General features: G+C 30.0%; 3 protein-coding genes and 1 pseudogene across 4 annotated transcripts, besides 2 other annotated features; all 4 read right to left on the bottom strand.

Annotated features, from left to right (window-relative positions):
* Positions 1 to 10,197: part of a mobile genetic element that runs on past the window's edge.
* TVAGG3_0363260 (uncharacterized protein) lies at positions 1,280 to 2,246 on the bottom strand (the record flags this gene model as incomplete). Its single annotated transcript, XM_051231501.1, has 1 exon — positions 1,280 to 2,246. A coding segment is annotated over one exon (967 nt), but the record flags the coding sequence as incomplete, so codon positions are not given.
* Positions 3,696 to 4,358, bottom strand: TVAGG3_0363250 (uncharacterized protein; the record flags this gene model as incomplete). Its single annotated transcript, XM_051231500.1, has 1 exon — positions 3,696 to 4,358. One exon carries the CDS (start codon positions 4,356 to 4,358, stop codon positions 3,696 to 3,698), a length of 663 nt encoding a protein of 220 aa, XP_051101230.1.
* Positions 5,001 to 5,869, bottom strand: TVAGG3_0363240 (annotated as a pseudogene). The gene has a single exon. A coding segment is annotated over exon 1 (869 nt).
* A 2,091-nt stretch (positions 10,198 to 12,288) lies between the features above and the next one.
* On the bottom strand, positions 12,289 to 12,525 carry TVAGG3_0363220 (N-acetylmuramoyl-l-alanine amidase family; the record flags this gene model as incomplete). Its single annotated transcript, XM_051231499.1, has 1 exon — positions 12,289 to 12,525. One exon carries the CDS (start codon positions 12,523 to 12,525, stop codon positions 12,289 to 12,291), a length of 237 nt encoding a protein of 78 aa, XP_051101229.1.
* An 821-nt stretch (positions 12,526 to 13,346) lies between these two features.
* Positions 13,347 to 14,466: part of a mobile genetic element that runs on past the window's edge.

Below are 14,466 nucleotides of genomic sequence, written 5' to 3'. Positions count from 1 at the left end.
CTCTGAAAAAATGAGACAACATGACATTTTGACAACAGGTATGAAAGGAGGAAGGCACTTATTATTTATTTTTGAATAACTGATGAGGTCACCAGGTCACCAGGTCACCAGGTAATTTAACTTCTCTGAAAAAATGAGACAACATGACATTTTGACAACAGGTATGAAAGGAGGAAGGCACTTATTATTTATTTTTGAATAACTGATGAGGTCACCGGGTCACCAGGTCACCAGGTAATTTAACTTCTCTGAAAAAATGAGACAACATGACATTTTGACAACAGGTATGAAAGGAGGAAGGCACTTATTATTTATTTTTGAATAACTGATGAGGTCACCGGGTCACCAGGTCACCAGGTAATTTAACTTCTCTGAAAAAATGAGACAACATGACATTTTGACAACAGGTATGAAAGGAGGAAGGCACTTATTATTTATTTTTGAATAACTGATGAGGTCACCGGGTCACCAGGTCACCAGGTAATTTAACTTCTCTGAAAAAATGAGACAACATGACATTTTGACAACAGTATGAAAGGAGGAAGGCACTTATTATTTATTTTTGAATAACTGATGAGGTCACCAGGTCACCAGGTCACCAGGTAATTTAACTTCTCTGAAAAAATGAGACAACATGACATTTTGACAACAGGTATGAAAGGAGGAAGGCACTTATTATTTATTTTTGAATAACTGATGAGGTCACCGGGTCACCAGGTCACCAGGTAATTTAACTTCTCTGAAAAAATGAGACAACATGACATTTTGACAACAGGTATGAAAGGAGGAAGGCAAAAATAAATTCAAATCATACTTTATAAAGCTTCATTTACAGGTATTTCATCGTCAGTAAATGAATCCTCATTATCGTTTGGTTCAACCTGTTTATATATATATCCTTTCATTTCTTCTTTCAAAACATAATACCATGTCTGTTTACCATCTATTTTTCTTTGTTTCCTATCACATTTATCCTTAATACTCATTTGGAAATTCTTGTCTTTCATGTCTGATGGTTTGCAGAATAGAGCATTTTTACATGTCATACCTGCACACAATTCATCATAATGTGTATTTATCCATACATCTAAAGGATTTGTTGATAATTCAATTAAATCTTGTTTGGCTTCAGTCATCGGAATGATTCGTACATTAAATGATGAAAGGTCATATTGCATAAAATACGTCAGTAAATTATCATAAAATTCCTTAGTGCATGAATCCATTAAATTCTTGAAGTAATCAAATTGACCCTTAAATTTACCATTAACTCTTAAAACTACATATCTTCTGTCTCCAACTTCAATTTTGACGGGGTAAACGTTGTTAGTTACGAAAATGAAGTTTGCAACATTCTGAGCTGTTCTTCTGGGTTGATTCTTTTCATTAATTCTAATCTCATTATCCGTAATAATTGATTTCAAAGCGTTGAAGTTTGCGAGTCTGTCTTCACCTACATTCTTGAGTTCATTAAGTACAAGAAACATTTTATTCTCAACTACTGAGTTGAAATTACCCGTTAGCTCACCTATTTCAGTAATGTTTTTACATGAATAACCAGCGAGAAGTTCAGAAATAATGTCTGTGAATCTGTTTTTACCTGTTCCCTGAAGTCCTTTCAAAATAATTGCTGTTTCATTCTTGATTCCAGGATGTTGAATCATTGATGCAATCCAGCCGAGAAGGTATTTATACACTTCATCGTTATTATCACAAATGGTTTCTTTAATGAAATTCATAAACATCTCAATTTTTGAGTAATCTGGTTTTTCGAGAATGTTGTATTTATAACCTTGAAACGTTGAGAAAACATCTGGGGAATCAGATTTAAAGCAAACACCCTTAACGGTTAATGAAGACAATTGATTTAGTAGTACATCCCATGCTGTTATGGTTTTACCTTCTTCATTAAATATATTAATCATTTTGAGTGACTCTTTCATGTTTGATTGAAGAACGAATGATATTTGATTCATTTTGTCGTGTATGTTGTAATCTTTTTGAATGAAATATTTATTTCCACAATCTACAAAACGGATTACACGTGATAAATCCTCAATTACTTCAGAACTGTTTTTATACTGATGATTTTCAGCCTTGCGTCTAATATCTGTTATCAAAAACGAGTCATCAAGTTTTATATCAAATGTTATTTTTGGCTTACGTAATAAAGGCAAAACATATTCATCATAATATTCCTTTTGATATAGTTTTAGAATCTTCACCAAAACAAATGGAGAAGTCATTAAATGTGCATATCTATTACGTGCTTTTTCAAAATTACTTTTTGCATTTTCTGTTAAACTACAGAAGTTATAAACGTTGTCGTATGCTTCATTAATTAAATGATTGGGTAATGAATTAATAGCTTGAAACAGTGTGAATAATGTAACTTCTTTTTCTAAATTCTTGTTTCCACCGTCATTATGTACTTCAAAATCACAGATGCCATCAACTATGCTTTGAGCTAGTTTATCGTCAATGTTTATATCTTTGTTCTCATTCATGATAGTCTTTATTTCTTCATTCTTCTGTTCAACTCTTACCTTAATATTCAAATCATTTAATATATCATTCACTGTTCTAGTTAATGTTGAATCATAACTTCCACGAATGAATGAGTATGTATTGATTGGTTCTGTTGCATTCTTGCGAACTCTTGAATCAGCCATAACACTAATGAACGCTTTGAATCAATAGAAGTCATTATCAATATCATAATCATTGCAGGAATAACATTTAATCATTCTGTTCGAAACTGCATAGAAGAAATTAGTGTTGCAATAAATGTGAAGACCTCCCGAAGCGGTTTTAACGATAACATCTTTATCCGAAAGTTTTGATAAAATGTCTTTTCTAACTGTTTCTTTAAGTTCATCATTGTATGATTTATTAATATCAACATCTATAATCGTTAAATTTGATATTTTATTTACTAATAAAGCCATACCGGTTTTCCTTCCTCTTCCTCCATCATGTTTGAGGTAGTTATGTAAATCAATCATGTTTTCACCAATTCTTTCGTTGAGGGTTTTAGTTTCTGCCACAACTAATTCCTCAACTAATGAATCAATAACTTTTTCATCAGAAACGATATAGTTGCTGTTGTTGTTTGTTGCCGTCATTTATATAGGAATAAAAAATAAATAATAATTTTAAAACTAACTTTATTTTTTGACTGCATCAAATTTCCAGCACTGTTGTCAAAATGTCATGTTGTCTCATTTTTTCAGAGAAGTTAAATTACCTGGTGACCTGGTGACCCGGTGACCTCATCAGTTATTCAAAAATAAATAATTATTGAATAACCTGAAACCATTAACGTAAACATTAACGATAAAAATTTATTTCCAGCACTGTTGTCAAAATGTCATGTTGTCTCATTTTTTCAGAGAAGTTAAATTACCTGGTGACCTGGTGACCCGGTGACCCGGTGACCTCATCAGTTATTCAAAAATAAATAATTATTGAATAACCTGAAACCATTAACGTAAACATTAACGATAAAAATTTATTTCCAGCACTGTTGTCAAAATGTCATGTTGTCTCATTTTTTCAGAGAAGTTAAATTACCTGGTGACCTGGTGACCCGGTGACCTCATCAGTTATTCAAAAATAAATAATTATTGAATAACCTGAAATCATTAATGATAACATATATTTTTGGTCGTTTATGATAAAAATAAATGGTTCATTTACTCACAATATTTTTGTACAGAATGACCCCAAACTTTTAACTTCTTTTCTGCAGCTTCAAATGCTATCTTAGCGAGTTCATATTCTCTAAATTCTCTCTTTAAATCTTCTTGTTCCCATTGGTCTAGTTCGTATGGGGAATCTCTATAACCATAACATATCTCACGTTCATGTTCTAATTGTTTTTCGCGCATTTTTCCAACTTCTTCTTCAAACAAATGTTTAGCATTCTCTACTGTATCTTCGAGTTCTTCTTCATCTAATTTCTCATGAACTTTCTTGTCTATGGAGTCCATAATTTTTCCAACTGCTATGCAATATTTTGGAGAAGCCCACATTGCTATATAGTTTATAAGTCTTGGGTCTACATACGTTCCTCTAACCTGTTTGATTTCATCAGGAATTCCTGCATGAATTTTGTATAAAAAGCAACCGCCGGAATTCCGACTGTTGCTATATTCTTCACAAAATGCCTTATAATACTCTTCCCAGGACTTATTTTCCAACAACTTTCTAAAGTCTTTCCTAAACTGCTGACACATCTTTGTTGCATTAATGTAACCATCCTTGTCTCTACGTAAGACTTCAATACCATTATAAGTGCCTTTTGTGAATGTTTCGCCATTTGATTTGTTCGTGAATGTTTTTGCTTCGACTGACATTTCTGTTCTTACATACAAAATAAAAAAATAAATAAAAATAATTTTAAAACTAACTTTATTTTTGGACTGCATCATATTTCCAGTGATGTTGTCAAAATGTCATGTTGTCATCATTTTTAAAAGAAGTTAATTGTCATGGTAGCACATGGTAACATGGTAGCACTGAAATCAAATTTTGTTATCAGTTATTTTATCATCATTTTATTAACTTCGTCTTTAGTTAATAATTTGAATGGATTCGCTAATGTTCCACCTTGAGTCACAACACTTGCCCCGGCTAATTGTGAAGAACCTGGGATAAGTACTCCATGAAATGATTTCATTGGTAACATTAATTTAGAAATAGTTGGCTTAATTAATTTTGTCATTTATGATAAAAATAAAATTACATAATTTAAATTTTTTTCTTTCTCATTTTCTCATCCTGTTTTGGTTTCAGCAACTTTTCAAGTTGTTGTCTTGTCAGTAACTTGAATTTTAACTTTGGATCAAATATTGGGTTTCCATCTTTATCTCTTCCAATAACACCATATGGTAGAATCTTCATTTATACTAAAATAAAAATTTAAATTATACCGTTTGCTCTTTTGGAGCTCAGGACTTTCAGTCCGTTCTAAAGTTTGTTTCACAAACATTGAGCGTTCATTGAACTCTATACCATGCGTAAACTGTCATGTAAGGTGGCATGTATTCTTTACTTTGTCCCGTTGTTTGTGTATATCCTGAAACGAAATGTGTATGGTTTCCCTCTCCCTGAGTGTCACTTCAGTAACAATTTATAGCAAACTTAACATCATCTTTAACATCATATCCTTTACTTTTGTCATTCCTGACCAATCCCAATATCTATGCTTATGCCAACCCGCTTGAGATGTACTTAAATCTATGTAGTGACTGTGTGCAGGTAAATTTTCACCTGTAATCGTTTTACTTCCCCCTGTTTCCTTTGAAGAGTTTGCACAATACAAAAACCTGTCGACTATTTGTTCCCATGCACCAACACCAAACATTACTTGAGGACCTCTTGCATCCATAGATGTATAAATAGAACCTACTGGGTTCATTAAATCAAACATATGAGATATTATAGGATTGCCTCTTTTGAACTTAAAATATAGTGCAACTATTTCAGGTTTCTTCTGGTTTGTGTCAGAATATTTTTTATAATATAATCTTATGTTTTCAGGGTGGGTAAAATCTTGACTATAATATTTATTTCTGTCATCTGTATAATAATATACTATTCTCGTTTTTTCTATTGCATTATATCTTTTATATCTATAATAATCTAAATATAATGTTAACTTTTGTTCATCTACATGTGGTGTTCTGACATCATCTCCATAGTCATAATAATATGGTGCTGGAGCTGGGTCAGGCAATGTCATATCCACCATTTCATAAACTCTTAAATATTTCTTTTGTTCGTCTCCATATAAGTTTAAGTAACAGTTGTTGTCTAATGGAACTTTAACTTGTGTGCCATCATTCTTTTTATAACTTACATACATTTCATTGTTATTTTTCGGAATGAGTTTACACCGTGTACCATTTTTTAAGGACTGTACAAACTGCCATCTAAAATATTTATTTTCTTCATTGACAGAAAAGTCACCAACAATAGTTTCAATATTTTTTGTTGTTCCTATCAAACTTTGGTATATTTCGTTAACATATTCCTTATCCGCTTTCTTCTCTAACTCATCGTTAACATAAGTTTTATCTGCTTTAAGGTCTAAACATCCTGAAACCCATCCTGTATCAGCTTTAGTTTTAAAAATCTTCGATGTCCATTCATGATACCATTCAACCCTTTCTTTAATTTCATTATCTTTTTCATCAACATAAACCAAATTTGCCTTCTTATTTAATTCACTAGCTACATATTCCTTATCCGCTTTCTTCATTATGTCGTTTAGGAAACCTTTTATGAATTCCTCATTTAAATTAAATCTTCCAATCTTCAAAACTTTGGGAAATGCATTTAATGCGTAATATCTTTGTTCTTCTGGTGGAATTGATGTTATATCATCCGTTATTCCTTTAATTTTTGAATTCATAAATAAAATTTCTTTTATATTTGATATCACTGCACCACCTTTGCAAATGAATTCGAAATGGTCATTTTTCAATACTATCTCCAAATCTCCATATTTCAACCTTTGTGTTTGTTCTGCCATCTTTGAATTATATGCATATATGGCGTATGTAATGGTTTGAAGGACCTGGGTGCTTTGTGCCTTAAGTTGCTGTTGTTTAATCATTTATTACGATTTAAAAATAAATATTTAATCCGTTATCTCATCAGCTATTTTTTCTATTTGAAATTGCCATAATATTTCATTCATAAATTCTAAATCACAATCAAATAGGTCAGTTATTCTAAATTTAATATTTGATAAATCTTTTGAATGAAGAATAAATGAATTCCCGGATAATTGAAACGGATATGATAAAGAAAATGTGTTTAAGTTGATGGATAAAATGTTTTGTATTGATGGGTAAGAGTTAGGGTCTAATGTTTGATGTGAAAATCTCATTGGGGTATTAACTTTATCACATTTGATTAAAATGAAATTGGAACCAGTGTCAGAATACAAAACATCCCCAACATCTTTTTCAAAATTTAATATCCCCAACAATGAACGAAGATGAGGAGTACAAAATTTAATTTTCAGCGGGAATTTAATAAGGTTATTTATTTCATCAAGTTCAAAAAGTTTATCAGGTTTTGATTTAAAATTTTCTTCATACCATACGATAAATGATTCATTTAAATAACTTAAAATCGTGTTAATATCCCATTTCGCTATCACGTTATTTATATACATATCATACGTTTTTTCATGGTCATCTTTAATAAATGATATATAATCTGAAGGGTCTAAAAGAATGGGATTAAATTTACCACTCACAGAAACGAGAGTAACATTATAAATTCCACTAACTGTTAAATTTAATTCACAACTATTATTCGAAATAATATTGATAATTGACATTTTTTATTACGATTAAAAAATATGGTAAAGCGTTATTTTCCAGTGATAAATAAAACTAAAATAAGATTACCTCAAGAATTCATAAATTCAACGAATAAGAAATTCATTCATGTTATAAATTTTAGTGTTTTCAGAAAATATGAGTCGATGTCATATTCATCAACGGTTATATTTCACTTCATTCAAATTTAGTTCAATCAAACCCATATAATGACCATTTCATAAGATTTTCAGATGGTATTAAAAATGTAATTGATAGATTAAAATATGAACAGATTGACAATATCGAATTTTTGGAATTTTGGTTTAAATATCCTGATGGAAAAAAGATTGAAGTTAAAGATAAAGCTGATACTATAACAAAAACAATTACAATGACTGATCCAGATAGTGGGAAACAAAAAGAAATAAAACAAACGATAGAAACTGGTGAAAGGTCAATTATTATTGATTATGATTCAAAGGATTATTATTCGATAATGTTAATGCTTGAATATTAAATAGCCTTAACAAAGAATTTTTCAAGTGATATTTTATATTCATCAACTATTTTATTATAAATATCATTATATGTTAAATGAAGTTCAGTTGTTGTTCCATTCTTTGATATCTTAATTGTGCTAATATCCTTTATAGGATTTATTTTTGCAACTATTCCGCAGCATGAAACCTCATCATCTATGAAAAATTGAATCTTAACGTCTGAATCTTGAACATCACAAAGAATGGCGATAATGTGAATTAATGATTCATAAGGTAAAATAATTAAACCGGATTGGTCAATTAAATTTATTATTGAATCATAATTATTAATTATTATATCACGGTAAATTTTCATTAATTCAGAATTAATGTCTATTTTATATGGGTTCTCGATGTTTGATGAAAGAGGTGGGGGGTATGTTGGATAAGTGGGAATTTCAACGGGTTCTTTACCAGGTTCAGATAAAATGATTGGTCTCCATTCTCATGGTTTTCTTCATTCTCCTCATTCTTCGGTAAGTCACGAGTTAATAAATTTGGTTGAGTTGCTGACCTTGTTAATTCAGGGCTAACATTAACTTTAACATTTTGAATAATTCGTGATTTATCATCATTTACGTTATAACCAACCGTAATCTCTGCTTTTGCGTTAGTGTTCTTTTGACTAGTGAAACGTCTTCTCATTTATAATCGAATAAAAAAATATATTTAAACTTTTATTTTTGGAACTTTTGAATCTATTATTCCCTGTATTTGTTCATGAAGTTGATTTTTAGCTGTTTCATCGAAATTAATAGACCGAATATATTCATTAATTGCATTCTTATAATCAACTGATTTCTCAAATTTTCTTTTATCTGATTCCTTAACTAAATCATAAGTTAAACCTCGTTGCTGATATAATGGTTTCTTAATTAAATCTTTGAATGCTTGAGATAAAGCACCTGATGCAATTCTTGCTACTATAATTGGTTGGAATTGCTGTTTAAGTTCATCTTTAACATTTGCGAAAACTGGATCGAATAAAGCAACTTTAAAGAATTTCTTAGCTGAAATTTCAGGTCTAATGTTTGCATATTGACCATCAAACTGGTTAGAATATCGTGGTAATCCATCCGGTCCCTCTTCAATAGCATTTAATTCTTCATTGAAATAAGAATATGGATTATGACGGTATGAATTAATTGGACCATTTTCACCTTCTCCAATGTATTGTTTAACAGCTTTTCCATTTTCATCAAATTGCATAGGATAATGTTCATTATATGCTTTACGTTTAGGATAATCAGATATAGTTAATTTATAACCATTTATGACTTTAATATTACCTTGACCATCAGTAACGAAAACTTCATTTATACCATCAGGTTTTCCATTTGGACCCGTAATGTCTGCTTCGTGTGCTTCCCAATTTGGACCATGACGTTTGGCATATGCTTGAGCTTCTGGTAATGTTAAAACATTTCTCATTTGTTTAACATCTTTTTGAAGACCAGCAACAATATGAACTAATTCTTTCATTCCATCAGGAACTTTCATAGTTCTATTATATGCACCCCTTTTGTTTGTCCCTTGTTTTAATGGAACCTGTAGAAGATTTGCTATTTCTGTCATGTTTAATTATAAATAAAAAATAAAAATTAATTATAAAAAGTTAATCAAATTTAACACTCCTTTATTTAAATCAACTATTATTTTTCCATGTTCACCTAATTGCTGATATTGTGTGTAAAGTTCATTAATGCTCATTGGTAAATTCACTTGATAAAGCATAACGTTCAACTGTTGACGACTAAACCCACTGAAAATGAAAAGTGTTGATAGATTTGATTTAATGTTTGTGCTTAATGCTTTGAAATATTGAACAGCCATAAAGAATGAACACTGAATGTGTCGACATTGAGTTAATAACTGATTAAAATATGATTTCTCATTTGTTATTAGTTTTGATTTCACTGCATCATCTAGAAAAATGAGTGAATGCAAAAATTCTTTATCAAAATTTGAAATAGAAAGTGTTTCAAATAATTCATCCCGTTGTTTATCAATAATTTTATCCTCTAATCCTTGCTTCTTGATTGTATTATATAATTCTTTATACATTAAAAAGTTTTTTAAATAATCTTCTGCTTCTTCTTGTGATAAATAAATAATTGGAATTTTGATTAAATGTTTTAAAGATTCAAATGTATCATCTGAAGGTGAACCTGAACGGTTGATATAAATTAACACATGTGAATGGGGGGAAGTGTTAGCAATAATGATAATTTGTTTTAATATCGTTAATGTTTACTTACTTTATTTTGTTTACCAATTGCTGCAGTGATTGAATTTAAGTAACATTCAGAATATGGAATTTTCATTAATTTTTCCTTAGATAGAGCATTTCTATTATCACTCAATGCTTTATTAATCATATCATCTACGTATGTATTATATACTCCCGCTAATTCTTCATAAGGGGTGGATGAATTTAAATCCATTTAATCAAAAATAAATTTATAATTTTAAACATTTCTATTCATCAATATTTCATCATATGAACTTCTATACTGTGGTGGTGTACCTGTTGGATGATATTTCAAACCTTCATCCGGTGTCCATGTCCAATATGTAGTCCTAGTAAACCAAACCTGAGGAGGATTTGTCACCTTTGAACAGTAAGTGTCATTTTCACCCTGAATGATTGGATAAGCTTTCACTTGTACTGTAACTTGTGAGTTGAAAGTTTCTAATCCATCAAAGAATATACCCGCTCCATCACGTTGAACTGGAATAGTGCATAAGAATGAAGTTTGGTCTTTCCATGTTCTAGCTAATGGCGTGCCATCATCATCATTCAGTGGTCTAGTTAATGAGTCCTCGTATTCTTCTGTGCATTCATTCACTCCATCTAAATCAGAAGCGTGAAGCATACGTGTAAAGAATATGTCGCCCACTATGGTCATCGCTTGATCGGGGAAGTTTCTGGAATCTATAGTGACCTGAAGACCTCGAAGCATTGGATTTTCTAAAACCGTTCTTTGCATTGCATTCTTCGGAAATGTTAACACAACATCTGTAACATTATGAAGGGCGTATGAGAAATCCGAGCTAATACCTTCAGGAGTGATGCAACCTCCATTTAGTGAACGAACGTCAATATGTTGAGCTGGAATCATGAATGGATCTTCCTTACTGAATAAACGTGGTATTGCTTTAACTGATTCTTCAATTAAACCGTATCCTGGTGTAATACATTTATCCTCTAAAACCTCCATCTTTGTGCATGAAATAATAACGTCATCAAGTTGCGTCAGCAATGTAGCGGCTAAGCTTGTATTAAGGTAGGAAGTCGATTTGTTGGAATTTGCGATCATATTTATAAACATGATTCATAATCTTTTCATAATTTTCATCAGTTATCTTTTCATAAACGTAATTTTGTAAATCAGCAACTCTTAACGGGTCAACCTGACAAAATACTAAAGTATCCCTGAAAACATAATATTTAAGAATGATATCACCAAATGATTTAGGATAATCATGAACGCCTGAAATGCTAACAAATCATTTACCGGAATAATCATATCAAAAGTGACATCAACTTCTTTATTTGCGTTCTTGAAAACTTCTGAAGGGTCAATATATTTACCACATACTGAGTTATCATATTTTTGAACATTATTATATAACGAATGAACAAACTTTTTAACTTTCCTTTCTGATTTTGGTTTATATGTTGCAAATGCGAAAGATTCACGGGCGCAATCCATTTGAAGATAACCGGCATCACCTCTTTCAGTTTCTACTTCTAATTGTTTAAAGCTTTGATTTGATGATTTGTAACCAACGAATAAACGCATGCATTTAAAAGCGGCATCACATGTGAAAGCTTTATTTGAAACTAGAGTTACTTTAACTTTGCGTTTAATATATGTGTCACCTAATTGGTTCACATCATGAGCTGGGTTTGTAATTCTTAAATGAGTTTGTTTATCATCAAAATATGGAGCATCAGAGTCATAGCATGAACTTTCAAGTTCTCTATAATATCTTCTACCGTCATTCTTTGCGAATATTTCATTTATCTTTTCGAATGAATGAAATACATTTCCATTAATTGGTTTAGTGTTTGGCACTAAATAGTTAGTCGTCATTTATTAATAAATAAAAAATCAAAATTAAAAGATGAAAATGAATTTTTAATTTTAATGAAATAATCAACTATGGCTGCAGGTATATTTAAGAAACTGTGGGATAAAGTAAAAAGAGGAGCGAGTAAAGTTTGGGAAACATTGAAGAAGGGAGCAAATTGGATATTTAAGAATAAAGAAGCAATTAGTGACGTAGCTGAATCAATAACACCAAAAGCTGCCCCAATAAGAGAAATTTTAAATAAAGGAGAAAAAGTTTATCAAAGACTACAACCAATACTAAGATAAAAATAATATTTATTTATTTTTCCACTATCTACCTCCTATTTTATTAAGTATTCCTTCAGCTATTCCACCAATTGCGTTACCTGCTTGTGCTCCCATCGCCGGATTACCTGCTTTAGTACCTAATACCCCACCTATGATAGTTCCTGCCGTTTTCGCTACTGGTGCCAAAAAGTTTGCAACAGGTTTAATAACCTTTTTATAAACCCAACCCGCAGCTTTCTTAATTCCATCCCATAATTTTTTAAAGAATCCTGCCGCCATTTCTGATTTAATATTAATTAAAAAATATATTTCATCACTTATATTCTAATTTTTATTTAATGATAAATGAAACCGATTTTAAGAATAAATGAAACAGAGGAGGAAGAAATAAATGAAAGTGAAAATGTTCAACAAAAAATAAACGTTGTTAAACCAATTACTGAAATAAAAATTTTTTCATCTGTTGAAGAATTTAATGACTATTATGCCAATAATAAAAAATTATTTGAAGAATTGACAACATGTAAATTGAATAAAATGTTTAAAGTTGATGGATTCAAAATTTCAAAAATAAAAGGGGTGGTTAGTTTGAAATCTATTCCTCAATCAAGAATCACCTCATTAATGAAAATAGATGATTTAACAAAAAGAATAGAAGAGATTGAAGAAAGAATGAATCAAATAATTGATTTCATAAATTCAAATAATCATTAGTTTCTAATTTCTTCTTCTCGTTTATGAGGTCTTTGATTATGACTCCATTGATTCCATTCATGATTTAAACAATGTTTAATTAATCGCGGAATATCTGACATCATCTATATATATAGCTTCTTTTATAAATGATGAAAAATAAATTATTTTAAAATTAATGTTAATTTTTTTAATGTGTTTATTTCATTATGTATGGGTTGAGTGTAAATGTCTTACAATTTTGAACATTTTTAAATCTTGATTTATTCAAAAACGTAAGAATAAAAACCGTAAGAATCATACATTTTTTACTTCATATGTAAAAAAAAATGATACAAAATCGTTCAATATTGTATGAATTCTTACGTTTACAAAAAAAGTCACACAACCCGCACTCATATACTACTTATTGAATTGAGAAATAAAAAAAATCAAATGGATTCATTTCTTAAATTTCAAGGAGATTGTAAAAATTGATAGAAGTGTTATTGCAACAAATTGTATTTGCAGCAAAAAATATCATTTGCTCGATTCCATTTTTGGAATAAATTTGCTGGAACAATGTTAAATTAAAACAGTTGCTTAATTTTTCTTCATTGTTTTCATAAAAAAGTAACAAGTTTGCAATTGAAATTTCAAAATTTTGATAATTGCCAGTTATTTCAGTAAATATATATATTTGCTTTTCTTCATCTAAAAATGGCAAATATTGATTTGCAATATTAACTAAAGTTTGGGATAAATTGTTCCAGTTTGATTTTACAATTTGTGAGCACATTATGTAATATGTAAATTTATCCGCTTTGTAGGAATTTAAAATTGTTTGTTGTTCTGTTTCAGTTAAATTACTGAATTTTTCAAGATTAATATTGTGATAAAAAATAGAATCCTTGAAACATTCTGATATCTTTTCAATGTTTAAAACGGATGCTAAAAAATGTAAAAGAACTTCATCAGTCACTGTGATTTTTTTGAAAAATTTATCCCAATTCAAGCATCCAATTGATCTTTCTGTCATTGTACTTATGCATTGATAAAGTTGATTTAATGAATCCGAAGAATAATCATTATGCTTGACTAGTTGAGTTAGTTGATACAGACTGTCGTCAGCCATTTTAAAAAAATGAATAAAATTGTATAGTAAATTATATTTGTGAAATTTGTGACGCTACATTCAATCTAAGACCAATATCTCAAAGAATTCCTCATTTAAGTATTACTTTTCATTGTTTTTTAAAAAATATCTTTGCTTATTTGTTCACTTTTTTGACATTTATTATATGCTTTTTATCATATTTCCGATGATATGAATATATATTCTATATAAGAATGACGCTACATTCAATCTAAGACCAATATCTCAAAGAATTCCTCATTTAAGTATTACTTTTCATTGTTTTTTAAAAAATATCTTTGCTTATTTGTTCACTTTTTTGACATTTATTATATGCTTTTTATCATATTTCCGATGATATGAATATATATTCTATATAAGAATGACGCTACATTCAATCTAAGACCAATATC

This window comes from Trichomonas vaginalis, chromosome V (assembly GCF_026262505.1).
Source record: "Trichomonas vaginalis G3 chromosome V, whole genome shotgun sequence".
NCBI classification, from domain to species: Eukaryota; Parabasalia; order Trichomonadida; family Trichomonadidae; genus Trichomonas; species Trichomonas vaginalis.
Note: the sequence above shows the minus strand (reverse complement) of the source record. Positions and strands in the feature narration are given on the sequence as shown.